Source organism: Megascapheus bottae, chromosome 1, assembly GCF_031878675.1.
Source record: "Megascapheus bottae isolate mThoBot1 chromosome 1, mThoBot2.hap1, whole genome shotgun sequence".
Lineage (NCBI taxonomy): Eukaryota > Metazoa > Chordata > Mammalia > Rodentia > Geomyidae > Megascapheus > Megascapheus bottae.
In genome coordinates, this window is record NC_143509.1 from 2,150,764 (window position 1) to 2,177,672 (window position 26,909).

Genomic DNA, 26,909 nt, shown 5'->3' on the forward strand with positions numbered 1-26,909 from the left:
GGTTTTCAGGTCATGGGGAGCCTGGTACCATTCCTCTCTCCTCTCTGCCCTGCAGGGAATGGGTGTGATTTGAACTGACAGCAGCCATACTGGAAGCCAGGCAGTAGGCAGGATCTCCATGGGGCTAATTTGGGAAGAGAAGGGACACAAATGTGGCACACAGCTGCGGTGGCAGACGCGGCCTGGTTGGCCGGGTAAGGGACCCTGGAGGCCTCAGGGCCCAGGGGGTCAGTGAAAGAATGACCGGAGTCCGCCCAACACGCCTGGATTCGGATAAATAACTGGTCAGTGGGGTAGGGGACGGGGCAGGGGCCTAGCAGAGGCTACTGATGTCACTTTTGCTGCAGCCCCACTTGCAGCAGTTGCTTGACAGGCCCGTCAGGACATCCCGGCTGCCCCGCAGAGCCCCAGGGGCGCCCTGCCAGCTGGGCTGGCCACCATAAAAGGGCTGGTGCGACTTGGTGAGGGCCAGCCATTCTCTAGAGCCCATGGCTTCGTCCCCTGCAGGCCCCATGGCCTCTGCATCCGAGTCTGTGTCTGAGAACACGTCCCCTGCAAATAAAAGAAGAAAATTAGGACTGGGAGGAGGGGTCACAGCTTGTCGCCCCCAGAATATGGTGCCCGGTTGACTAGGTTATTTCTTTGTTCTTGTGATTCAACCCCCTGTGAACTCCAGGATTGAATTCCACTCAAGCGGAGCTGTAGCTCAAGTGGTCAAGTGCCAACCTTGAACAAAAAATAAAACCCCAAAACCAAAAACTCACAGACAGCACCCAGACACTCAGAAAAGCGGGCGCATGACAAGCAGAGACACAAGAGTGGTCACCAACGATTTATTGAATGGTAACTGTTTGCCAGATGCTATTTTATGGCCATTCTCTCAAGGACAATCACAAGGTGATACTGAGGGGATCCCGGGGGGACAGGAAGTTAAGGGTAGAGCTTTCAGAATCTAGCAAATGTCTATTTTGAGGTCACATTCATGTCCATCCACCCATCCATCCTCCATCCACTCATCTATCATCCATCCATCCTTCCATCCACCCACCCACGCATCCATCCATCCATCCATCCACCCACCCATCCATCCATCCACTCATCATCCATCCATCTATCCACCCACCCATCCATCCATCCACTCATCTACCCATCCCTCCATCCATCCACTCATCCATCCATCCACTCACCCATCCATCCATCCACACACCCATCCATCCATCCACTCATCTACCCATCCATCCATCCACTCATCTGCCCATCCATCCATCCACTCATCTACCCATCCATCCATCCACTCATCCATCCATCCACACACCCATCCATCCATCCACTCATCTACCCATCCATCCATCCACTCATCTGCCCATCCATCCATCCACTCATCTACCCATCCATCCATCCACTCATCCATCCATCCACTCACCCATCCATCCATTCACACACCCATCCATCCATCCACTCATCTACCCATCCATCCATCCACCCACCCACTCACCCATCCATCCATCCGCCCACCCACCCACCCATCCATCCACCCACTCTCATCCCTCTATTATCATCATCCTCATCATGGTGAGTAGTATTCTTTTCCCAGACCCCTCTTCTGGGGAAACTCCATCTCCTGCCCCTTTCAGGGCTTCTTCCTTTCCCTTGACCTGACTGAGCACAGCTTTATCTGTTTAGACTGCACTGGTCCACTGAAGAATCCAGAAGAACTCGTGTCAGGGTGGGGTGGGGGTGAGGCGGCTCAGTGAGTGTGTGTGTGGGGGGGGGGTCAGGTATGCTGGGGGAAAGACCACACACCAAGTGCCCAAATCCTTCCCAGGCTGGGTTCGAACCTTGATCCTCAGATCTCAGCCTCTAGAGTGGCTAGGATTTTACAGGAGCTCCTGGGGCTGGTTTAGCTCAGTGCCACTTTGGAGTCTACCAGCTTAGGGGCCATGAGCGTGGCGGGGCAGACACTCCACCCCCATCTCTTCCTTGAACCTCTGTCCCCGACTCCAGGGCCCCCTGCACCGTCCCCCATGGGCTCACCCAGCGAGTCGTGGGCCAGGAAGTCACCCCGTCTCCAGCGGGAGCCCCCGCAGGTAAAGATGACAGCACGGATGAATTCTCGGCCGCAGAGCTTCACGCCATAGGGCCCTGCTCCAGCCTCGCCCCCCTGCGCCAGGCCCCCTGCCAGCACCCAGGCCACGGGCAGCAGCAGCAGCAGCAGCAGCAGCGAGTGACTGGCCATGCTGAGGATGTGACGGTGGCTTAGCGCCCCACAGCTCCTGGGACCCCCGTTTATATCTCACAGCTCCCCGACCCTGCCTGAGGAAAGACCTTGACCTCTCTTATCTCCCCCGACACAGGGAGAAGAGCATGGCTCCCCCACAATCCGACCTTTCCAGTCCTTCCGTCAACAAGATAACCTTTTGCCAGGGATGGGGGCGACAGACAGGATGACAGACAGGATGCAGTGAATTCTAGGCCACAAACCCTTCATTTGTATTCTACACAAAGAACACGGACTCCATGATGCTGGAGAGGGCACAGCAAAACCCCTGGTGGACAGAGGTGCCATTCCCCTGTGCAATCCTAACAGCCAGGGACAGGGACACACGCCTGGAATCCTAGCTACAGACCCGGGTCATCCTTTGAGCCACTGTGGAGTCCACAGTGAGCCCATTAGAGCCGTGTAACATCCCAGTTTCAAAATACACAGAGGCTAGGCACCATCGAGGCTGAGCGGGAGAGGCTCACCATTCCAGGAAAATCTGTAAGTGTCCATTCCGAGTTAGTTAGAGGCATGGGTCAAGTGGTAGAGCGGTAGCCTTGAGCAAAAGAGCTCAGGGACAGTGCTCAGGCCCAGTGTACAAGCCTCAGGATTGGCACAAACACAAAAGCCATCAAAGTCTCTGGCAGCCTTGTGGGAAGCTAATTTTTTTGGGGGGAGGGTCAGTTGTGGGGTTTGAACGCTGTCCCTGAGCTTTTCAGGTCAAGGCTACGCCCTACCCTAGAGCCAAGCCCCACTTCCTGTTTTCTAGAGGTTAATTGGAAATAAGAGTCTCCGGTCCTTTTTGTGTCCGAGCTGGTTTTGAACCTCCATCCTCAGATCTCAGCCTCCTGAGTAGCTAGGATTACAGACGTGAGCCCCTACACTGGGCTTTGGTTATATATATATATATATATGTATATATATATATATATATACATATATATATTTTTTTTTTTTTTTGCCAGTCCTGGGCTTAAACTCAGGGCCTGAGCACTGTCCTTGGACTTTCTTAAGGTTAGAGCTCTACCACTTGAGCCTCAGCACCACTTCCGGCTTTTTTCTCTGTATGTGTTACCAAGGAATCAAACCTGGGTCTTTGTGCATGCTAGGCAAGCACTCTACCATTAGGCCACACTCCAGGCCCCGGTTATATTCTTATCTCCATCTTCTTTTGGACTCAGAAAGGTGCAGGTGTTGTCAGACTTGTGCACATATTCAGATCAGGAGCTCCCAGAGCAGCCCACAGGAGAGGGCAAGAGGCCACCAGGAGGGGAGGAGTAATTATTTCTCAGTCCTTCTGAAGCAGAGCAATCAGATATGACCCCTGACTTCTAGAACATGCCCTTGACTCGTGACTCACATAGCAAGCCACCCAGGCCAGGAGTTGGCGAGCCAGAAAAGGACAAAGGGACAGAGTTCACATCCAATGGGAATGTGCCTAGGAGAAATGACATTTAAGACATAAGGAACTTGGTGCTAGAAACTTGCTATAAGAATAAAGTGTGGCTGGGTGTGGTAGCTCACGCCTCTCATCCTAGCTACTCAGGAGGCTGAGATCTGAGGGTCAAGGTTCAAAGCCAGCCCAGGCACAAAAGGACCTGAGACTCTGATCTCCAATCAACCTCTAGAAAACAGGAAGTGGGGCTTGGCTCAAGGGTGGGGTGGTAGCCTTGAGCGGAAGAGCTCAGGGACAGCGTCAGGCCCAGGGGTAGGGCAGTAGCCTTGAGCCCAAGAGCTCAGGGACAGCACCCAGGCCGAGTTCAAGCCCCATGACCCACAAAAGAAAGAAAAGAAAAGAAAAAAAAAGTGAGGTGTGCTCATCAGAACTTCCTGGTTATGTAGGGGAGGAAACCACAGCACAGAGTGGTGAAGTCACAGGAGGAAGCACACACAGCAGGGGCAGAGCAGAGATGCAGTTCACACCTAGGTCTGCTCTTCACCAAAGTTCGTGTGTGTGTGTGTGTGTGTGTGTGTGTTGTGTGTCAGCTTTTCTAAAGGAGCCAGGATGACAGGTACACACAGGTTGTTTTTTTTCCATTCCTGGGCTTGAACTCAGGGCCTGAGCACTGTCCTTGGACTTTCTCAAGGCTAGAGCTCTACCACTTGAGCCACAGTACCACTTCTGGCTTTTTCTGTGTTGGTGGTACCAAGGAATTGAACCCAGATCTTCATGCATGCTAGGCAAGCACTCTACCACTAGGCCTGGCTCCCAGCCCCAAACAGGTTTCATGAGAAAGTGTCTTGCAAACTTTTCTGTCCAGGCTGGTTGCAAATCGTGATCCTCCTGACCACTGCCTCCAGGACAGCTGGGTTGACAGACATGAGCCACCACACCTGGCCTGACATCAGTATTTCTAAATCCAGCGAGGTGCATGTCTGAAAAAAATCAGCACTTTCCTGTGTTATCATGATGCCATGTTTCATACCTACTGGAATTTGGGGTGTGTGTGTGTGTGTGTTTGCTGTCTTGGGCTTGAATTCAGGACCTTGGGCACTGTCCCTGAGCTACTTTGCTCAAGGCTAATGCTCTACCACTTCAGCCACAGCTCCACTTCTGGCTTTTTTTTTTTTGGTGCTTAATTGGAGATGAGTCTCATGGTCTTTCCTGCTGTGGATTGGCTCCCAACTGCAGTCCTCAGATCTCAGCTTCCTGAAGAGCTAGGATTACGGGTGTGAGCCAGGGGAGCCTGGCTTGCTAGCATTTACTCTCGGGCACGGCGGGGTCTGGAAGTCCTAATCCTGGGGAGGACTTGTCAGGGCTAGGGCTCGGCCAGGTGGTCCAGACAGACTGGAAGTGTGGCTTCCTTCCTTCCTGGCTGAGGAGGTCAAGTCCCAGGCACCGGAAAGTCCCCAGACGGGAGGCTGGCGGCCTGGCTGTCACCCCTAGCCTGCGTCTGGCCTGGGGAGCCACCTCCCCTCTGAGTGTGGGGATGCTGCTGTACTTGACGGCTAGGATTTCTGTAGGATGCTCCCATCGCGGGAACCTGCCCGGCTCCTCAGCGGGTGCTCGAGGACGCCTCTCCTCTCGTCTTCATTCATTTCGCCCCACAGACCCCGTCCCTCCCTCCCTTCCTTCTGCTGGAGTTTGAACTCAGGAGCTCTGGCTCTTCAGCTGCTTGGCCGGTGCTTCGCTCGCCGCCCGCCCGGCTGGAGCGGACGGAGGGGCCGCCGGCCGGACCTTCCCGGGCGGATCGGCGGTGAGGACGGGGACGGGGACCCCGCCACGGCCGCCGGGGGGGGGGGGGGGGGGCGGGAAAGAGGCGTGCCCGTGACGTCACCGCGCCCCCGCCGGGCCGCTGACGTCACAGAGGGCCGCGCTCGCGTCGCCGCGTTCCGCCCGTGACGTCAGCGCGCGGCCCCCGCCGAGGAGGGGGACGAGTTTCGAGGAAGAGCGCTTTCCTCCGGTGAGTTATTTCAGATGCGGAGGCCCCGGCTGCAGCCTCGGAGGCGGGCTGGGGAGCCGCGCGTGCGCACCGCCGCCCCCGCCGCCCCCGCCGCGCCCCGACGGGAGGATTGACATCCCGGGAACCGAACCAGAGGGCAGATGTGACAACCTCAACCCAATCGCGGGCTCCGGGTCCCGCCCTTTTCCTCTGGCCCGCCGCTTCCTGAAGGGAGTGACGGGCTTCGCAGCCTTTGAGGGCTCCGTTTCCTTTGATGGACGTTCGCGCCGAGGAATCCAAGGGCCAGGAAGTGGAGCGGGCGTTGACGGGCGTGACCCTCAGCCAATCATCCGCGAGCCAGGCTCAGCGCCGTCCAATCACTCCTCCAGGCCCCGCCAATCAGCCAGGGCCCCGCCCCGGAGCGTGACGTAGTAGGGTGGGTAGCAACAGTTGCCCCGGTGAGGGAAACGGAGGCGCCATAGCCACGGTAGTCGTGGCGACCAAGCAACCCGGCAACGCGAGTCAACAACAACAACCGCCCGGCCGACCCCCACCCCCACCCCCCGGCCCGGCCTGGGGACCCTGGCACGCCCCGTCCCCTTCCTAGCATCGCCTCCGAGACCTTGGAAAAGCCCTTCCGTCGACACGAGTGGGGAGAAGCCGAGGTAACCGGGACGGCCCCAGGGCGGTAGGCCGGGCCGGGGCAGGCGGCGGGGCTCGGGCGGCGGGTGTCGCTGTAATCACAGTCCAGGGGGAAGGGGCGGGCGATCAAAATGGCGGCGGCGACAGTCGGGACCATGGGGGAGGGGGCCGAGGCCCTTGCTGGGGCGACACCACCCACCCCCACCCCCCCGCCCGGTCCCGCGGCCCGTCCCCCGCGAGGGGCGGGCGCACGCAGGCCGCCGGCGAGTGGAGGTCGGCCGGCCCGGGCGGGGGGCTTTTATATGTCGGGAGGTGCGAAGGGGCGGGTCTCGGAAGGCTGGGCCAATGGGAGCGAGAGGGGACGGGGCGGGGCCGAGGCCGGGGGCGTGGCCAGCCCCTCCCGCCCCGGGGACTCGGGTGGAGCCGCGGCCGCCACCCCGGGCCGGCTGGATCCCCCGAGCGGGGTGAGCCCGCCGCGTGTGCTGCGTCTCCATCAGCGCCCCCGTCGTCGTGCCCAGGGTTCAGAGCTGTAACCGGTGCCGGCTGTTACTGGAGGCCTCAATGTTCCATCCTTTAAAATGGGGGTGAATGGTGTGGCTCTTGGGCCTTTTTCCCGGCCAGGGACTCCCCAAGTTGCTTCCAGGAGCTTCTCTGGGGGCTGATCCCCGAGATCCGAGTGTCGCTGGGGTAGATGACGATGAGCTGAGTCTCGGCCCTCACGCCTGGGGCAGCAGAGTAGCTTGGGGGGTGCCCAGGGCTGGGAACTGACCCATGCTGCCTTAGCCTGGACCGCTTCCCCACTGCAGGAACGGAGGCCAGGACGGGAGGAACTGAAACTGCCTTGCTTTCCATCCTGGTGGTACTTTAATCCTGTGGTCTCTGGTCTTCTTTCTACCCCCCCCCCCCCCATCCTAGCTGTTCTACTCATCAAAGTGTGGCTTTGCATCAGCCAGTGGCCCCTGAGAGGAAGCTTCTTAGATTCCTTAAGCCACCATGCCCCTCAGCCAGACATGTTTTCGAGTTTAGACTCAACAGGGGGTTGGTCACATTGCCACTAAGAGAGGTACCAGGTTGTGGGGGGGGGGGCGGGGAGGGGAAATGAGGTCCGAGAAAAGGAGAAATGACCCCATTTGTCATCAGAGAATCTTTGCAACTACTTCTTAGGATAACAAGGTTGCCAGATTGGTTGCTTTTTGTTTTTTTCGTTTTATTGTTGTTTTGAGTGAGCAGGCCAAGTATACTTTGCTTTTTCTCTGTGTGTTACATTTGAACTTGGCATTGGCATGTGAACTGTATTCTTTTTCTTCTAAACCACCCAATAAACTTCAAGGAAAAGGATAGGTCAGGATAACCACTACTGGTGACTCACGCCTGTAATCCCAGCTACTTAGGAGGCAGAGCTCTGAGGATCAAAGTATGAAGCTGACAAGGGCAGAAAAGTCCAAGGAGATGATGACTACTTCCTCCTCCTCCTCCTCCTCCTCCTCCTCCTCCTCCTCTTCTTCTTCTTCTTCTTGCCACTCCTGGGACTTGAACTTGAACTTAGGGCCTGAGCACTGTCCTTGGGCTTTCCTCAAGGCTACCACTTGAGCCACAACATCACTTCCAGATTTTCTATGTATGTGGTACCGAGGAATCGAACCCAGGTTTTCATGCATCCTAGGCAAGCACTCTACCACTAGGCCACACTCCCAGCCCCAGTCCATGGAGACGTCTTATCTGTCAATAAACCACCAAAAAGCCAGAAATGGAGATGTTGAGTCTTTGAGTAAAAGAGTTAAGGAACTAACCTAAGCCCTGAGTTTAAGCCTCAGCTCCAGTACAGAAAATAAGAAAAAGAAAAGCAAGTTTCTGAAAAAGATCAACGTATATGCTAGGAAGACTGGCTTGGAAGAGAATGCCTTGGTACTGTGGATATTTTCTGGGTTTTGTTGGTTTGGTCAGTCCTGGGGCTTGAACTCTGGGCCTGGGCGGTGTCCCTGAGCTCTTCGGGTCAAGGCTACCTCCCTGCCTCTTGAGCCACAGCCCCACTTCCTTGTCGTGGTATCTGATTATCTTCTATCTTTGGCTGCCCAGCCTCCTCTTCCCCTCACCACTGGTCCATTTGCCTAGAGGAGGGCGCATTGCCTCCATGTATTTGTCCTTTCTCTGGGGCCTTGTGGCTGAGTGCTCTTGGGTGAGTTGCTTGGCTCTCCTGGGCCTCGGGGACTCGTATCAAAGCTAGGGCAGTCCTCACTTTCATCTCATCTTGCTGTGCTGTGGAGCTTAAGTGTTGACTGAGTGCTAATCGCCCAGGCCCTGGCCGCTGTCACCGCTGTCATGACACTGATTGACACTTCCTGTGTGGCTGGCCAAATGAAGGGTCCACATTTATTTTTGTCCTTTTGGATTTGGGGGAGAGCAGGGCGTGGCCGGGCACCCTGGCTGCTTGCTTCTGACCCACGCACCGTCCTGGGTGCAGGCGCAGTGCTGTGGTGGTCCTGTGCTCCCCAGGCCTTCCCTAGGGATAGATTTCACCCAGCCAACACCAATGTCAAGAGGAAGGCTAGGGAGGGGGGCCGAGGGCGTGGCTCAGGGGTACAGCACTTGCCTGGCATCTGCAAGGACCCTGGGCTCCAGCCCCAGCACTGCAGGAAAGTAGTAAAGAATAAAATAAGAGCTGAGCCCTAGCTGGGCACAGTGGCCCACGCCTGTCATCCTAGCTACTCAGGAGGCTGAGATCTGAGGATCGCAGTTCAAAGCCAGCCCGGGCACTAAAGACCTTGAGACTCTCATCTCCAATTAACCACTAGAAAAGGGCAAGAGGGGCTGTGGCTCCAGGGGTCGGGCTGTAGCCTTGAGCTGAAGAGCTCAGGGACAGCACCCAGGCCCAGAGTTCAAGCCCCCTGACCCCCCCCCCCAAAAAAAAGGGGGGGGCTGAGCCCAGCGTGGCCCTGGGTATTCCAGGCGTTTTGGATGGAGGATGGGCGAGACATTCCAGTCTCGAACTCTGGACTTGCAGAGTTCACCTTTCCAGTCCAGAAGGAAGAGAAGCTATGAGTAACAAAGTCAATAAACAGAGAAGCTCCAGTGCCAGAAAATAACATGGCACCAAGGGAAGTGACACTCAGGCTGAGCGATAAAAGGAACCAGTGGACAGCGGAGTGGGAGGAGACAGGAGCAAATGCTGTGGAAGAGGCGGCAGTGCAGAGGCCCTGAAGCCAGCAGGAGTCTGGGAATGTTCTCTGCACTGAAAAGCTGGTAGTGGAGGTGTGGGATAGCACCTAGGCCCTGAGTTCAAACCCCAGGACCATCATCACAAACAAAAGCCATCTTTTTGTCTGGTTTTACATGCCATCAAGGGGTCTCGTGCTACAATACGGCGAGTGCCAAGCTCTGGGTATGTTTCAGTGAGGACTTCACAGGCTTGCCCCCCTCCCCTCCTCTTCCTACCCTGCCTGAAGCACAGGGTGAGGTAGGATTTGTGTCTTGGAGAACTTAGCATTCCCTGTCAGTGTGGAGTTTGTTTGTTGCCTAGGCCTTGAACTCAGGGCCTGGGGCCCTGTCCCTGAGCCTCTTTGTGCTCAAGGCTAGCACTCTACCATTTGAGCCACAGTTCTACTTCCAGCTTTTTTGGTGGTTCACTGGAGGTAAGAGTCTCACGGACTTTTTCCTGCCGGGGCTGGCTTCGAACCGCAATCCTCAGCTCTCAGCCTCCTGAGAAGCTGGCTCTCATCCATTCCTGTCCTTTCTCAGGAGAGCCCTGGTCTGGCAGTGGAGGTGGCTCTGGGATCTGCTGGCTTTGTCTATTACTGAGCCACCCCCAGCCTGGCCTGGGTATAGGGGGGGCTCAGAAGCCCCTCTTCCATGTCCCTGGCAGCTGGAAGGGAGGCCACACAGAGGTGATTGTGTTTTTCCTGGAGCCTTGTGGAAGGACCACTGGCAGTGAGGAGAGGAGAGCCAAAGCCATGTCCCAGGGCCTCCTTCCCCTCCTCTACTTTCCCTCTCTCTGACCTGGCCTCCAGCAGGCCAGGGGGGCACTGGGCCACAGCCCTCCCGGGTTCCAGATGTGGCCTGGCCCCGCCCAGGCCCCGCCCTGGCTCTGCTCTGGCCCCGCCCAGGCCCCGCCCAGGCCCCGCCCTGGCTCTGCTCTGGCCCCGCCCTGGCCCCGCCCTGGCTCCGCCCCGGCCGCTTGGCCTCCTGCTGCTCCTGTGAACCTTCCTGGCCATCCACCAAGCCAGTGGCTGTGAGGTGGACAAGTTCAAGTCCCTCGTCCTGCCCTGCCCTGCCCAAGTGTTCTTCTCGCCATTGGGCTTGAACTCAGATCCTGGGCACTGTTCCTAAGCTTTGATGCTCAAGGCTAGTGCTCTGTCTCTTTGAGCCATAACTCCATTTCTAGCTGTTAATTGGAGATGCAAGTCTCACAGACTTGCCTGCCCGGGCTGGCTTTGAACCATGATCTTCAGATCTCAGCCTCCTAGGTAGGGGGATGACAGGCGTGAGCCCCTGTGGCCAGCTGCCTTGCTACTGTGTACATGCCTGTGCGCGTGTGTGTGCGTGCGCATGTGCATGTGCCCATCCCAGGGCTTGAACTCAGTGCCTGGCGCTGTCCCTGAGCTTTCTCACCCAAGGCTGGCACTGGACCACTTGAGTCCCAGTGTCACCCCGGCTCTGTGCCTGGTTTGCGGGAGGGCACCGCTGCCCACCTGTCTCCCTTGGGGCCTGGGCAGTGCCTGTTTCTGCTGCCCTTACTGCAATGTCTCCCCAAAGAAAACTAGGGGTGGGAAGCAGAGAGCCTCAGCCCAGTGTCCATAGTATAGAGGAGGGGCCTGGCCGTGAGCTGAAGTGGATGCGGGGACCCCTGCATGCCTGCACTCACAGCCTGGGGTCCAGGGGAGGGCGCAGGATAGGGACCAGGCGTCCCCTGTCCCCCGCTCCCCTGGGATGTGTGGTGGCCCCCAGGGGGGTTAGGTTCGTGGGGACCCCTCACTCCTCTCCAGGTTGCTGTGCCTCTTCTGGCTTCCCCATTAATCCTTGTTTTCCTTTCTTCTGTGTTTTGTTGTTGTTGTTTGTTTTGTTGTCCTCTCCCCTCCCTTCTTTCTTCCCAAGGAAGAGAAGAAGAAAAACACGCCTTATTTATTCTCATTTCCCTGCCGTTGGCATGGCGACACAAGCATACGTTACCGAGCTCCAAGCAGCCCCGCCAGCCCCTCAGCCCCCCCAGGCCCCACCCCAGCCACCACCGCCCCCCGCGGCCGCCCCCCAGCCTCCCGCGTCTGCCGCCCCCCAGCCCTCCTATGTCACCGAGCTGCACAGCCCCCAGCCTCAGACGCAGCCCCCCGGGGGCCAGAAGCAGCAGTACGTGCCAGAGCTCCCAGCTGCCCCCACGCCCTCGCAGCCCACCGGCGCCCCTGCCCCGTCCCCCGTCCCCCAACAGTACATCGTGGTCACCGTCTCTGGTAAGTGTGTGGGAGCCTGGCCCGGGGGTGTGGGGGGGAGACGGGCAGGCAGGCCAAATTCCCCTGGTCCAAAGGTGGTCAGGCCGATCAAGGAGGCTTCTTTGCCCCCCAAAACTCTGGTCTCACTGGGGGTGCTTTCCAATTTGTTTTTGTATCTGTTGCTGAAGGTGTTCCCAAAAGAACACCCCAATCTCTTGGCCTCAGTTTCCCCATCTCTAAAGGAACCATGTAGGCATCTCCCTCTTGGGGAAAAGGGCTGGGAGGCCTGGATGGTCACCTCCTCCTTGTCCCCCTGGCAGATCCAGGGGTACAGCAGGGCTGCAGGTGGCCCAGGGCCCCACCCTTCTCTGTCCCTCTACACTGGACAGATGAGCAAGACCCCATGAGCTGTTGGGTCGGGGGAAACCACAGTGGCCTGGGCTCCAGGCCAGGACCTGGCATGGAAAGGCACCCACTGATTGGTTTCTTGGCACTGGCTTTCGCGTTTTCCTCCTGTACCATTGGTCATTCAGATCAGCCTGTGGCCCCCAGACTAAGCATGGCTGAGAAAAGCACAGACCTTACCTGAAAAATAACCACCAGAATCAAAAAATAAAAGGGTGGAGCTGAGGGGACCCTGCCTGGTTCCGTGGGCTGGGAGGGGCAGATCTGCAGAGACCCTGCAGCAATTCTGCCCTCCCTCCACCTGCATCTGCCATGGACCAATACTCAACCCGGCATGCCCACCTGCTGCCTCTCAGCTCCCAGCCTCCTGAGTAGCTAGCATGACAGGCGTAAACCACCAGTGCCCTGGCTGTCCCTGCACTTTTTCACCCAAAGTTGGCATTCTACCACTGAGCCACACAGCTCCACTTGCGGCTTTTTGGTGGTTCAGGGGCGATCAGAGGCTCGTGGATTTTCCTGCCCCAGCTGGCTTCCCTGGCTCCTCTGTGCCTGTCCCCAGTCAGCTCCCATCAGGGTCCCCTCCCGCCTCCTCTGCCTCCCCCAGCTCCTGCTCCCCTACCCCACTGTGGATGCTGCCCCTCCATGGCGGGCGCTGTTTCCTTCCTGGTTTCCTCTCTGTGCCACCCGCCTCACCCCCGGCACCCCGCTTCCTCTTCTTCCACCCCGTCCCGCCCCAGCAGCAGGGGAGGGCTCAGGTCCCCAACAGCAATTCCCCTTCATGGTGGTCTTTAGCATCCCAGCTCTCCATCCACCCCAGGTTTTCCCCAGAGCCAGTATGGGGACTTGAACTCACAGCCTGGGCATTATCCCAGGTGCTCTACCATTGGAGCCACTGCTTCCCTTCTGGCTTTCTGCTCCTTCATAGGAAATAAGAATCTCAGGGCACCCATGAGCAGGTTTCAAACCACAGTCCTCAGATCTCAGCCTCCCGAGTTGCTGCGATTCCATGTGTGAGCTATGTGGATCTTTTAGGATGATTCAGTCTGCTCTCCCCAGATTGAGGATCTGGGGTAGACATCACTACAGCTCTAGGCCTCAGAATACTCCAGGTTTCCAGCTCAGTAGCTGAGGGTGGGGAAGGAGAGCTCTGTTTGCAGAGCCTTGTCTGGCTGGCTGGCTGGCTGGCTGTCAGCAGGAGCTTTGCCCTTCTCAGTGGCCCAAACACTGCCCTGATTTGTACTGAGGAGGAGAGGGTGGCTGGGAGCCGGCCTGCAGTCCGTCCCCTCTCCTAGGCCAGAGTTGCTGCTGACTCTTTGGGCTCCCTGAGGCGTCCCAGGACTGGCAGGGAGCAGCCGCCAGAGCTGGGCACAACCCAGGATCTCTGGGCGTCCACAGCAGGGGCTGGGCAGGGCAGCGCGTGTCCAGCCCGAGCCTAGCGCTCTGCCTTTGGTGACCTTGGCAGTGGCAGGAGGTGAAAGCTCGCCTTTCCCTGGTTAGGAATAGTAATCCTCTGAAGTCACTCACTCTTGCCCCACACCTGAAGGAAGAAACAGCTGCTCTCTGGCTGGAGGAAGGGCATTCCAGCTGGGCTTCCCTGCTTTCCTATGTACCCCCCACCCCTTTTTATTTTGGTCAGTCATGGGCTTGCACTGTGGGCCTGGGCGCTGTCCCTGAGCTCTTCAGCTCAAGGCTACCACCCTACCCCATGAGCCACAGCGCCACTTCCAGTTTTCTGGCTTCGAACCATGATCAGATCTCAGCCTCCTGAGTAGCTAGGGTTATGGGACTGCGCCACCATCGCCTGGCTCAGCTTTTTCTCTCCAGGCTGGTAACGCCACCAGCCGGGCCTTACTTCCACTTCCAGCTTTTGGGGGACTAACGAGAGCTAATAGTCTCACAGATTTTCCTGTCTAGTTTGGCTTTGAGCCGCCATCCTCAGCCTTCTGAGTGTCTGGAATTACAAGTGTGAGCACTGGTACCCGGCCTGCTTGCACTTCTCATTTCCAGTCCAGGAGAGGGAAATGGGGGGGGGGGGGCACCACACTCCCAAGAGAAGACAAGGGACAGCCCAGAGCTGCGTGTTTTCCAGCCACACCTGTCGAGGTTCCCTCTGTCCACGGGACAGGTCTCCACTATTGCTTTCCTGGCCTGCCCAGAACTGTGGAGGACCCAGAGGCTGCGGGGAGAGGGAAGCAAGCAGTGCCCCATCAGAAACTATCTCTAGGGCTGAGCCTGGCTCTTGGCACTCCACAGCCAGGTGTGCAGCCCTGGTCACGTGACTCCGGGCCAGCTCAGGTTCCCCCTCCCCCCCAGGCCCAGGCCTCTGCCCTCCCCCAAGCCGGGGAAGATTCCAGCAACACCTGGAATTGGCTGCACGGTCAGCTGGCAGAGCTGGTCTGGGGTTGGCCACACGCGGGCCCAACATGTGGCCACAGGGAGCCCCCTTCCTCCCACACGGGCCATCCCCGCCCCCCCAAGTCACGTGCAGGCCGAGGCTTGGCCTGGAGGCTCCCTTCTGCCCGGCCAGGCCTCTCCTGTGCCCACCCCCACTCAGGCCCAGACCCCCTTTGGAGGCTGAACCCCACCTTGGGATCCTCTAGGACTGGACCAGGCCCCAGGTTCCTATACCACTGGGTACACATGGCAGGAGTGGAGCTGGGGTGTCACACGGGGTAGGAGGGGGGCCTGTGGCAACTGAACGAGCCCCACTGTGCACTTGCTGCATAGCTTGGAGAGAGCCCTGCAGTGCCTGGGCCCCAGAGGTCCTGGTCATGCAAGGACCCCGGGGGTCCTTAGGCAATCCCCGGAAGGGGCCTCAGCCACTTCCCCCAGCCAGCCCAAGCCAGGGACCCCAGAGCTGGGAGCCAGCCGTTCCCCATGGGGGTAGATGGTGGTGTGTCTTGGCGGGGGTCTCGTGGGGAGTGTACCGGCGCTGTAGGCTCTCCCTGCCCCCCCATGGCTACATTCATCACGAGGTGTGCATGAAATCTGACCTGCGCCTGCCGGATAGCATCTCTGGGTGCCACCCTCAGGAGCCCCGTGTTTACCCTGGAGAGCACGTGGGAGCGCCAGCGTCCTCAGGTGGGATTAGCTGTGTGGGTATAAATACGCCACCCGAGCCCCTGCTCCTCCTGCCAAGGTGGCCCCCGGGACAGCTGGCCGGCGGCCCGGGGTGGGCAAGGGCACCCATGCTGTACGATTGTCTCTTCCTGGCCGCCTGCCAGCGTGAGTACCCCCGCCCCCTCGGGACAGGGCAGGCATCTGCAGGCTTTCGGGTCATTCTCTCTCTAGAAGCCAGGGCGCATGCCAGGGAAGGCGCCCAGCCCCTCCACTCCGATTTGCCAGGAGGGCGGCCACTCCTTCCCTCCCCACAGCCCTGTTAGATGGGAGAAGCCGTCCTGCCCTCCCATGGGCGAGCCAGGCGGGGGGCCGGCAGGACGGCTGGAGCGGCCAGGTTTGGTCCAGCGCTGCACTGTCTCCTCCACACGGGCTAGGGTTTGGGTTTGGGTCAGATGCAGAGGGTAGGGCTGTGACCCAGTCATCTGTCCCCACAGAAGGTGCCATGCGGGCCAGTGAGACCGTGTCGGAGGCCAGCCCGGGCTCCACCGCCAGCCAGACTGGTGTCCCCACTCAAGTGGTTCAGCAGGTACAGGGCACCCAGCAGGTATGATGTGGCTTTGGGGATGGGTACGAGGTAGGCAGGGCCAGCTGGGGCCGAGGGCACCCTGCCCATAGCTTCTTACCAGAACCATCTACTGTTACCTTGATCCTTCCACCTGCCCGGTGCCAGCCTCCCAACTCAGGCCCTCACTCCTGTCCCCGCAGCGGCTGCTGGTCCAGGCAAGCGTGCAGGCCAAGCCGGGTCACGTGTCACCCCTCCAGCTCACCAACATCCAGGTGCCACAGCAGGTGAGGCTTCCTGGCCCAGCCTCACCCAGGGTGCATGACCAGGCCCCTGCCCTGTGTTTGGGCCTGTCTCTGCCAGGGTCACAGGCACCACACAGAGCTCTGGATAATGGCCTCCACAGGGCAGGAACAAACCCATCAGGGACCAGGGGCCGTGGGCAGGACAGGTTCCATGAGCTTCAGGAGGCTAAGGGTCCCCCAGCAAGAGCCTGCAGCCAGCACAGACTCTGATCAGGACATTACTAATAGAGTGGCAGGGCCCATGCCTGTTTCTAGTGAAGCCACACAGAACTGGGCACAGTCTTGTTTTTGCATGCTGGGCCAGGAATGTAGCCTAGTGGTAGAGTGCTTGCCTAGTATGCGTGAAGCCCTGGGTTCGATTCCTTGGTACCACATACATTGAAAAAGCTGGAAGTGGTGCTGTGGCTCAAGTGGTAGAGCTCTAGCCTTGAGAAAGTCCAAGGACAGTGCTCAGGCCCTGAGCTCAAGCCCAGGACTGGCAAAAGAAAAAAAAAAGGTTTTGTAAGCTAAACATGAACTTTTCTACCACATGAGATTTTGAAAACACTGCCACGTGGCTCATGGAGCCCCAGGTCATACACAGGGGCGGTGACTGCCCTGCTAGGGCAAACTGCAGTTAGGACTGGAGGGGCAGCTCTGCGCGAGGGGCGTGGCCAGGTGTGGGGGCGTGGCTCGTATCTAGGGGGCGTGGTCAGCGGCAGGCCTGGGGTTGTGTTGTGGGTTGCATGGTCAGCGGTGGGGCATGGCCTGTAGTAAACTGGAGCCTGGCATGCATTCATGCAACACAAACATGCATGCTGCCTCAGGTTCCATCCCCAATATCTCCCCCCCACCCCCGGCCCCCACTGCACTTGGCTGTCTTGGTGATTGGCACCCATTTTCTTCCTGGGCTGCAGACTCTCCCCACACAACGCCTGGTGGTACAAAGCACAGCACCCGGCAGCAAGGGTGGCCAGGTTGCGCTGACCGTGCACAGTACCCAGCAGGTGCACTCGCCCCCCGAGGTAGGTGGTCTGATTGTCTCTGGTGGTGTCACATGCATAGCACACTGGGGCTCTGGCTTGCCCTTGCCGGTACTCATGGTCTTGTCGCTTGGAGTCCAGCAGGCCTGGCCGGTGGCCATCCAAACGGCGCAGTGGACTCAGCCAGCTACATGGTGGCTAGCGTGTCTGCCTATGTGGCCTTGGAGGGAGGCAGGCAGGCAACAGCGGTCCAGAGCACAGGGATGGGCTCAGAAACTTGAGTCAGTCTCCAGCTCCAGCCATCCACTCCTCTCTACCTCTAGGCAGACTTCAGGCTTTGAAGCCTCATGTTTAAAGAGGAAAAGAGAGAAGGAGGCAGAGTTTGGGAGTATATGCCCGTAGTCTCAGCTATTCTCTAGGTTAAGGTAGACCCCGACTCTCGTCAGGGTTTGAGGCCCTCCCAGGCAAAAACTCATGATCCGAAAAATAACTAAAGCAAAAGGGCTGGGGTGAGATTCAGGTGACAAGAGGGACTTCCTAGCAAGCACGTGGGCCTCATGTTCAATCCTTAGGATTGAAGTGAATCAAGAGCCCATGAGGCCCACTGCCCATCTGCTAGCCATCAAATTTAGCCGGCAGGGGCCCTGTGACCAGTCCGCCTGTGTGTGCTGGACCACGTGTGGGGTACCATGGTGCCATGCCGTTCCATGGCAGTGTGGTCCTTGGCAGGACCTCTGAGACATGACCCTCACATGCCACCTGGTCTTCCCAGGAGTCCCCAGCTGGTCCTGAGTCATCTCAGAGTGCCTGGGAAGGTGGCCAGCCGCCCTCCAGCACCTCTGGACCCCACCCCAGCCGACCAGGCTGGTATAGGAAGGAGACATTGGGCCTCGGTAGCTGGGACACACCCCCTCCACTGCTGCTCCACAGAGCGTGGGCTAGGGCCCAGGTACTCCAAAAGCACCTTAGCTAGCTCTCACATGGCACCCTGTCTCCCTCCTTTGCAGAGGTCACCAGTGCAGGCCAACAGCTCTGCCAGCAAGACAGCCGGGGCCCCCACAGGCTCCGTGCCACAGCAGCTACAGGTTCACAACGTCCAGCAGAGTGTCCCGATCACCCAAGAGGTGACTGGCCACCACGGGTAGGGGCGAGGGGTCCTGGCCAGGCAGCCACTTGTGGCTGTGTCCTAGTTCAGCCACCTGTGTGACTCGTGTTCTGGTACCCCGGGGTGGAGGCCGCTGGGATCAGAATGCCCCATGTGAGGTGCCCGCTGCCTCTGCCAAACAGCCCAACACAGCATCCCACGGCCAAGTCCCTGCACACCTCTCAAGTGTCAGAGAGGCTTCGGCCCCCACCCCAGCTGGCCTTCAGGGAGCCCTGAACTCCCAGCTGTCAGCCACCAGAGCCAGAGGCAGCACTCTTCTGGCACCGCATGTGCCTGCTCGCGTGGTAGGAAACAGTCCCAGCCTCTCAAAGGACCAGACGAAGCCAGGCATGGCAGATCAAGACCCGAGCTTAGAGGAAAGCAAAAGCTCAGCGGGAAGGATTCTCAGATAGCTCCTGGCCCAGGGTCTCGCCCCTCTGAACCTTGAGACACGGGTTCAGGTCCCAGGGCCATGCTCAGCGCTGGGCCCTGAGGATGCTGGCATCCCCACAATAAGGTCACCAGGAGGAGCATCAACCCTCTGCCCACCCTCTGGGAGCCTGGCACGCGGGCCAATCTTGCTGGGCCTGGAGGAAGCGGCTGGGGGATGGGGGCAGGCCGGCCCCACAGGGTCCCTGCGCCCCTGCCAGCCTCACCTTCCCGGGCCTTCCTCTCTGAGCCTCTCCGCCGCCGCAGGCGAGGGGTCACGGAGGCTCTTTCTTCTTGGGTGTGCAGGGCTGGGCGCCCCGCCGTTGCCATGGTTACCACAGGCGGGCTGTCTCTCCCTCCCCAGAGGTCCGTGGTGCAGGCCACCCCGCCGCAGGCGCCCAAAGCCGGCGGCCCCGTGCAGCAGCTGACCGTGCAGAGCCTCCAGCCGGTCCACGTGGCTCAGGAGGTGGGTCCCCCCCCCCCCCCCCCGCGATGCGCTGCTGGGGGTGGGCGGATGCAGGCCGCGGGAGGGGCCGCCCCCCTCCGGGCCAGGCCAGAGTTGTCTTGCCCAGCGGCCTGCGGCATCCAGCCCGGCTCACACCCCGTGGGCCTGCCCTGCCCTCTGTCCCCAGACCCCGGGCCGGGCTGCCCGCACCCCCCACCCCCGGTGACCCCCGAGTGTCTCTTGTTTGTCCTCCAGAGCTCAGACAGTCAGTTTCCCGCTAGGAAGGCAGAGCAGCGCGAGCCGCGGCCCCCTCCGCCGCCTCCGGAGCCGCCGCCCTCCCCGGGGCCCGGCGCGCGGCACCCCGGGGACCCCCGGGACCCCGAGGCCTCGCGGCCGGGCAGCCCCGGGCCGCCGCCGGGCGCCGAGCAGTGGGTGGAGCTGGTGGGCGTGCTGCCCCCGCACCTGCTCCTGCCGCCGCCGAAGGTGGTGCTCGAGCCCCTGCCCGACCCGAGGGTCAGGATCCAGAGAGTTCCCCAGGTGCTGGTGTTCGGCACGGCCGCCACCGCCCTCAAAGTAGGTGGTGGGCCGAAGGGGGCGGGGAGCCCGCAGTCCCCTGGCCCCGCCCCATCTGTGCCCCCGGCTCCGCCCCTGCCCAGGCCAGACCCAGCCCTGCCCCTGCAGACCCTGGCCCTGCCCTGCCCTGCAGGTCAGGGTGGGCCGTCAAAGGTGGGGAACTGAGCCCCCAGCCCACCCCCATCCCCCCAAGCAGCTCTGTCAGTCCCAGGTGTTTTGAACCCTAACATTCAGGCTTGGAGTTGGAGGCCCTGTCTATGATGCCAGGCTCCGGTGCTAGCAACACCTTGTCCCTATGCTTGGCCCACTCCCCAGGCTCTCAGACCAACTGTCAGCCTTGTTCCGTGTCCCCTCTGCTGACATCAGGTCCCCCTGGAGCTGCCCCAGCTGAGGCAGAGACGCTGCCTCTGGAAACTTCCTGATTCCCAGTCCCCTGATGCCCCTGGAAGTGCCTGCCCAGCTAGGGTCCCAGGCAGCAGGGAGTGCTGGGGCGGCCACCAGCCCGAGAATACAGAAGCACGGTGATGGCTCACCCCTGACCTCCTGTCCTTTGGCCCTAGGTCCAGCAGCTCCAGCAGGTGCCTGTCTCCCACGTCTACTCCAGCCAGGTGCAATACGTGGAGGGCGGCGACGCCAGCTACACAGCCAGTGCCATGTAAGTGGGTAGAGCTAGGTGTAGGGCAGGCCTGTAGGAACCCCAGACCACAAATCTGGCTCCTAGAATGCTGGGCTGTCAAAGCTCAGGTGACATAGTTTAATGGTTATACGCAACCTTTTTGGTGGGGGTGGGGGCAGTCCTTGGATTTGAACTCAGGATCTCACATTTGCTGTTCACTCTACCACTGGAGCCTCTTCCCACCCTTTATTACTTTAGGTGTTTTTCAGATTGGATTTTAAATTTTTACCTGGTAGACCTGGACCATAATCCTCCCATCTTTGCCTACTAAGCTAGGGTTAGAGGCAGGTTCTGCCACTTCTGCTGGTCCTTGGGCTTGAACCTGGCTCGAGTGAGCCACAACTAGTTCTGGCTTGGAGATGAGTTTCACAGACTTTCCCGCCGAGGCTGACTTAGAACTGCAATCCTTAGGAGATAGTGCTGTGACTCCGAGAGATGGAGTGGTAGAGAGCACTAGCCTTGAGCTGAAGAGCTCAGGGACAGCACCCAGGCCCAGAGTTCAAACCCCAGTGATATCGAGCTCCCATCCCACTTGTTGAGCTAGAGTCTTGATAACTTTTTGCCCAGTCTGACCTCAGCTTTTCCCCTTGCTTCCACCTCTGGAGAGCCTGGGATTGCACCTCTGGCTTACGTAGTAAGAAATGCTAAGCAGTGAAATACTATTTCCCTTCTGATCCCCAACTTTGCCCTTTTGTGACCTACTTATATCTTCCCATAGGTACTCTACTCTGAGAAAAGAACTATTTTCTATTTAGAAATGGCGACTCACACCTGTAATCCTGATGCTGGAGAAAACTCTCAGCCAATAAGAGGGAACAACCTCTGTGGGTGGGCAAGGCAATCATCTCCAATCAGAACCTCGCCTCCTCTAGGCCCCGCCCTCTCCGGAGGCCCCGCCCTCTCCGGAGGCCCTGCCTTTTTCCACCTCCTTCCCCGAGCCTGAACGTTTCTGCTCAGCGTTGGTTCCCCACCATAGGCCAGGAGGCTTTTGTTCACTCGGCAGTGCACCCACCCTCTGCCACTGAGACAAGTCTCCATGCCTAGTTCGTTTTTTTGTTTTGTATTTTTTTTAACCTTTTTCTTTTTATCCCTCCCCCTCCCCATATTTAGTGATTAAACTGCAGGCCAGATCTTGCTATAAGCTGGCACTCTACTCTCGGGCCGGGTCTTTGACCCCTTTTTGCCTGGTTATTTTTGAGATAGGTTATCCTTGCTCTGGATTCCACCTCTTTTATTCTGTGGGTTGGTGTGACGGGCCCATGCCGCCAAGTCCAGCTTCTGTTTAGAAGTCAGGAGTCTTTTTGACTTTTCTATCCTGACCTGGCCTGGAACTTGGGCCCTCTGGACCTCAGCCTCTCACAAGGTCGCTAAGGATACAGGAGTAAGCTGCTTCCACCTCACATTCTTTTTCCTTACTGCCTAGAAGTTCGGTTCATGGGGTACTGGCCTTGAGATTGCTAGGCAAGCCTTCCACCATTTCCGGTTTCACTGCGGCTGCCATGCCAGGTGCAGCCCAGGTTGCTTTCGTGTTTCGGGGTGGCGCTGGGGGCACCGCCGGCCCTCACCCGTGCCCGGCGCGTGCTCCGCGGCCTGGGCCACACCGCCAGCCGTCCAGGTTTCTTCGTTTTGGACGGTGATGGGCCCTGCTGCCTCAGTTGCCCCTTGTGCGGTGGGGACGCTCCCCGGGGCTGCAGCCCCGTTGCGGGACCCCGCGGCCCTCACCCCGCGCCTCTGCCTCTCCCGCAGCCGCTCCAGCACCTACCCCTACCCTGAGGCGCCCCTGTACACGCAGACGGCGGGCACCGGCTACTATGAGGCCGCGGGCACGGCGGCCCAGGTCAGCTCGCCCGCCACCTCGCAGGCGGTGGCGAGCAGCGGCTCGGTGCCCATGTATGTGCCAGGCAGCCCGGTGGTGGCGGCCAGCTCCACCAGCGGCGGCGGGGCCGCCAGCAGCAACGGCGGCGGAGGTGGCGGGACCGGTGGTGGCGGCGGCGGCAGCGGCGGTGGTGGCGGCGGGGGCGGCAGCGGCGGCGGAGGCAGCGGCGGAGCCGGCACCTACGTGATCCAGGGCGGCTTCATGCTGGGCAGTGCCAGCCAGTCCTACTCCCACACCACCCGTGCCTCGCCAGCCACGGTAAGGCCCCGGCGCCTCTCCAGAAGGTTCCTCCACGCTGAACAAATGGGCATTTCCAAAGCTGGCTGGGCCACGCTGGTCTAGAAAGTTCCGTGGGATGCAGCTGGAGGGGGGGAGGCGCGGTGGGACCCCATGGCCACCTCCCCAGGGCTTGGGGATGGTTTTCGGGGTCCCCTGCATTTTCCTTCCCGCCCCAGGTGCAGTGGCTGCTGGACAACTACGAGACGGCCGAGGGCGTGAGCCTGCCGCGGAGCACCCTCTACTGCCATTACCTGCTGCACTGCCAGGAGCAGAAGCTGGAGCCCGTCAACGCCGCCTCCTTCGGCAAGCTCATCCGCTCCGTCTTCATGGGTCTGCGCACGCGCCGCCTGGGCACCAGGTAGGTCGGTCCGCACCCGAGGTCCCGCCCACCGGCATGCCCTGCCCCGGGAGACCACGCCCTACCCAGTCTCCGCCCACAACCTCTGCCCTGGGAGACCACGCCCCACCCAGTCTCCGCCCCTGGGGGCCACGCCCACCCCACGCATGAGGCTCTGCCCCATCCACAGGCCACGCCCCACAAGCAACCACGCCCACACACGTGGATGACCACGCCCCTCGATCTGCCCTGTCATCTACCCATTCTCCACTCATCTATTCACACATGCATTCGTCACCCCTCCGTCACCCACTCATCTATCCATCCATCCATCATCCTTTGGGCTATGCATGCGTTCCTTCACACGTCTAGCTGTGGTCTCCATTCGGGAGCCCTCTGGCCTCAGTTTGTTCATCCATCCCTCCAGGCTGGGGAAGGAGGGGGGGCTCTGAGATTGGGCCGGCAGCTGCAAGTGTTGGTCAGTTTGCCTGGCCCAGCTAAGAACTGAGGATGTGCAGTTGAAACAGACCCTGGCAAGGCTTGCGCAGTCCTGAAGAAGGGGTGACAGGAGGGGGTGGAGTGAGACTCCAGAGGACTCTTCCCATTCTCACCTTCTGCCCTCCGCCCAGGGGAAACTCCAAGTACCACTACTATGGGCTGCGAATCAAGGCCAGCTCCCCTCTCCTGCGGCTGATGGAAGACCAGCAGCACATGGCCATGCGAGGCCAGCCCTTCTCCCAGAAGCAGAGGTAAGGGCCAGGCCGGCCCCCAGCTTGCACAGGTCCCCACCGCAGTCCTCATCCACCCTGCAGCCCTGCCCAGCCGGCCCCCCCACCAGGCCCCTCCCTCCTGCCCACCCTGCAGGCTGAAGCCCGTGCAGAAGATGGAGGGAATGACCAATGGCGTGGCCGTGGGGCCACAGCAGAGCACGGGGCTGTCGGACATCAGCGCCCAGGTGCAGCAGTACCAGCAGTTTCTGGGTGAGACCCTGGCATTTGAGGGGCGGCTGGGTCCCCCACTCCACCAGGACAGGAGGCAGGGATGCTCTTATTTTTGAGCATCCTACGGGATCCCAGAGCCCATAGGATAGGCTGTCGTAATGCTGGCGAGTTTGCTCAGTGGAGAGAGGGGAAGGGAGCCCTGGTCTTGTCTGTGTGTGCCGTGACGAGGAAAACAATCACACAAAAGCAACATGAAACAGAGGTCATGCCAGGCACTGCTGGCTCGTGCTTGTAATCCCAGCAACTCAGGAGGCTGAGATTTGAGGATCATGGTTTGAGGCCAGCCCAGGCAGAAAAGTCCTTGAGCAAAAGAAGTTCGGGTACCATGCCCAGGCCCTGAGTTCCAGAACCATGCCAACAACAATTATCACACACACATACACACACACACACAAAACCAGACCCCAAGAACAGGTCCCATGATGTCCCCTCTCCAGTGCCTGCCAGCCTCCTCTGTCAGCCACATACCTGCTGCTGGGTCCTGGAGATGTCTGTGGAACTGGGGGGGGATGGGGTGCTGGGAAGCCACAAGGGGCATCGTAGGTGACTTCTTCTAGGCCTGGTCCTGACCTTCAGTGCCTAGACCCAAGCCCCTGTCCCGAGGGCCTGCCCGGGCCACTGCCCAGCAAGGAAGCTGACCAGAAGGCAGATTTCCTCTCCCTTCCTGATCTCTGTAACCCTCCGATACATGGGGCCCTGGATAAGCAGTGTCCCAGGGGACAAGCAGGGATCTTACAGGGCCTTCTGTCCCCAGATGCCTCCCGGACTCTCCCAGACTTCACGGAGCTGGACCTGCAGGGCAAAGTGCTGCCTGAGGGTGTGGGGCCCGGTGACATCAAGGCCTTCCAGGTCCTGTACCGGGAGCACTGTGAGGTAGGGTGTCCGGGGGAGCAGGGGCTCAGTCGCGGGAGGGAGGGGCACCCTGTCCCCGCCCCTCCTCAGCGCCCTCCCCCCACAGGCCATCGTGGACGTCATGGTGAACCTGCAGTTCACGCTGGTGGAGACGCTATGGAAGACCTTTTGGAGGTACAACCTGAGCCAGCCCAGCGAGGCACCATCGCTGGCCGTGTGAGTTCCCCGGGGAGGGGGGGAGGGGGGGAACCCCTGCAGTTTATGGGGTGTGCATGCTCTCTCACCCGCCTCCACGACAGCATGTCAGGGTGAGTCCTCTCGAGGGGACCCCATCATGTGGAGTGCAGAAGTGGGAAGTGCTTGTGCCCTTCCAACCCTGGGTCCAGGGCCTGGGAGTGACCTCGGCCATGGGGTGGGTGTCCCCAGGCAGGACGAGGCCGAGAAGCGGCTGCCCAAGGCCAGCTTGGTGCTCCTGTCCAAGTTCGAGCCTGTGCTCCACTGGACCAAGCACTGTGACCACCTGCTGTACCAGGGTCTGGTGGACGTCCTCATCCCGGATGTGCTGCGCCCCATCCCCAGTGAGTGCCCCCCCCCCCCCGTCCCCGCCCCTCCACAGGTGCCGCAGTCCCACCCACTCTCCCCTCCCCCTGTCCCCCCCAGGTGCCTTGACCCAAGCCATCCGCAACTTTGCCAAGAGCCTGGAAAGCTGGCTCACCCATGCCATGGTGAACATCCCGGAAGAGATGCTGCGGGTGAAGGTGGGCCTGGGTGCGCGGCTGCGGGCTGGCAGGTGGCAGCGCTGGCCCTTCCTCCTGTAGCCACTTGGTGGTGTTTCTATACCTAGACAGTACCCTAAAAAATAAAAACCCAGGGCCGGGAGTGTGGCCTAGTGGTAGAGTGCTTGCCTAGCATGCACGAAGACCTGGGTTCGAGTCCTCGGTACCACATACATAGAAAAAAGCCAGAAATGGTGCTGAGGCTCAAGTGGTAGAACTCTAGCCTTGAGAAAGTTCAAGGACAGTGCTCAGGCCCTGAGCTCAAGCCCAGGACTGGCAAAAAATAAATAAATAAATAAATAAATAAATAAATAAATAACCAACCCAGGGCACAATGGGAGCTCAGAACTAGAAACCTGTCTTTGGTTGATCCTGGGGCTTGAACTCGGGGCCTTTGTGCTTTCCCTGAGCATTTGTGCCCAAGGCTAGTGCACTGCCACTTTAGCCACAGCACCACTTCTGGTCTTTTTGGTGGGCATCTCCCCACTTTCATGCCCGGGTTGGCTTTGAACCTCAGTACCCAGATCTTAGCCCGCCCAGTAGCTAGAATTACAGGCGTGAGCCCGGCTTCATTCTCATTTTAAAGACAGGGAAATTGCAGCTAGGACTGAAGGTGACTGAAGGGTGGGTGGGAGCGGCTGGGACCGCGGACCCTGCGATCCCCCCACTCCATCCCGCACGCAGGTGGCCGCGGCTGGCGCCTTCGCGCAGACGCTGCGGCGCTACACGTCGCTCAACCACCTGGCGCAGGCGGCCCGCGCGGTGCTGCAGAACACGGCGCAGATCAACCAGATGCTGAGCGACCTCAACCGAGTGGACTTCGCCAACGTGCAGGTGGGCGGGGCCTGGTGGGGGCGGGGCCTGGCCCGGCGGGGGCGGGGCGGGGCCTGGCCCGGCGGGGGCGGGGCCTGGCGCGGCGGGGGCGGGGCCGGGGCGGGGCACCAGGCCGCAGCCCGCCCAGGCTGAAGCCCCCGCTGCCTGTGCTGCTGCGGGCCGCCGCCATGCCCACAGGAGCAGGCCTCGTGGGTGTGCCGCTGCGAGGACCGCGTGGTGCAGCGCCTGGAGCAGGACTTCAAGGTGACGCTGCAGCAGCAGAACTCGCTGGAGCAGTGGGCGGCCTGGCTGGACGGCGTGGTGAGCCAGGTGCTCAAGCCCTACCAGGGCAGCTCCGGCTTCCCCAAGGCGGCCAAGCTCTTCCTCCTCAAGTGGTCCTTCTACAGGTGTGCGGTGGGGGGCGGGGCGGGCGGGCGGGCGGGCGAGGCCCGGCGGCGGGGCCTGACCCTGGCCGGCCCCTTGGGTCCGCAGCTCCATGGTGATCCGGGACCTGACCCTGCGCAGCGCCGCCAGCTTCGGCTCGTTCCACCTCATCCGGCTGCTGTACGACGAGTACATGTACTACCTGATCGAGCACCGCGTGGCCCAGGCCAAGGGCGAGACCCCCATCGCCGTCATGGGCGAGGTGCGCGCGGCGGGCTGGGGCGGGCAGGCGGGGGGCGCTGGGCCGGCCCGGGACGCGAACCCCTCG

General features: G+C 60.1%; 2 protein-coding genes across 4 annotated transcripts in view; one reads left to right on the forward strand and one right to left on the reverse strand.

The window, feature by feature from the left end:
- On the reverse strand, positions 1-6,517 carry Rln3 (relaxin 3). 3 transcript variants are annotated; one of them, XM_090336094.1, is made up of 2 exons: positions 2,035-2,236; positions 1-552 (listed from the first exon to the last, which is right to left on the reverse strand). In XM_090336094.1, exons 1-2 carry the CDS (start codon positions 2,234-2,236, stop codon positions 314-316), a joined length of 441 nt encoding a protein of 146 aa, XP_090192220.1. In that variant the 3' UTR covers positions 1-313. The 3 variants fall into 3 exon arrangements, 1 of the variants encoding a protein (XP_090192220.1); XR_016536123.1 differs by lacking the exon at positions 2,035-2,236 and adding an exon at positions 6,266-6,517 and having other exon boundaries at positions 465-552; XR_016536124.1 differs by lacking the exon at positions 2,035-2,236 and adding an exon at positions 5,815-5,907 and having other exon boundaries at positions 472-552.
- Rfx1 (regulatory factor X1) overlaps positions 6,112-26,909 on the forward strand; it is a 21,938-nt gene continuing 1,140 nt past the window's right edge. The window contains exons 1-20 of the mRNA XM_090336141.1: positions 6,112-6,308; positions 11,374-11,723; positions 15,662-15,771; positions 15,933-16,016; positions 16,931-17,038; positions 18,004-18,120; positions 18,934-19,035; positions 19,270-19,587; positions 20,148-20,242; positions 22,010-22,397; positions 22,595-22,776; positions 23,385-23,504; positions 23,620-23,735; positions 24,511-24,629; positions 24,715-24,824; positions 25,035-25,186; positions 25,269-25,366; positions 26,069-26,218; positions 26,396-26,604; positions 26,690-26,843. Of these exons, the coding sequence (XP_090192267.1) occupies positions 11,426-11,723; positions 15,662-15,771; positions 15,933-16,016; positions 16,931-17,038; positions 18,004-18,120; positions 18,934-19,035; positions 19,270-19,587; positions 20,148-20,242; positions 22,010-22,397; positions 22,595-22,776; positions 23,385-23,504; positions 23,620-23,735; positions 24,511-24,629; positions 24,715-24,824; positions 25,035-25,186; positions 25,269-25,366; positions 26,069-26,218; positions 26,396-26,604; positions 26,690-26,843 (3,030 nt within the window). The 5' untranslated portion in view covers positions 6,112-6,308; positions 11,374-11,425. The remainder of the gene's footprint in view (positions 6,309-11,373; positions 11,724-15,661; positions 15,772-15,932; positions 16,017-16,930; positions 17,039-18,003; positions 18,121-18,933; positions 19,036-19,269; positions 19,588-20,147; positions 20,243-22,009; positions 22,398-22,594; positions 22,777-23,384; positions 23,505-23,619; positions 23,736-24,510; positions 24,630-24,714; positions 24,825-25,034; positions 25,187-25,268; positions 25,367-26,068; positions 26,219-26,395; positions 26,605-26,689; positions 26,844-26,909) is intronic.

Bases quoted from the DNA above. Each gene is read 5' to 3' on its own strand.
- Rln3 (XM_090336094.1), bottom strand. From the start codon at position 2,236: ATGGCCAGTCACTCGCTGCTGCTGCTGCTGCTGCTGCTGCCCGTGGCC. The intron at 553-2,034 runs GTGAGCCCATGG...TTTTATTTGCAG, and splicing joins CCTGGCCCACGACTCGCTGG to GGGACGTGTTCTCAGACACA.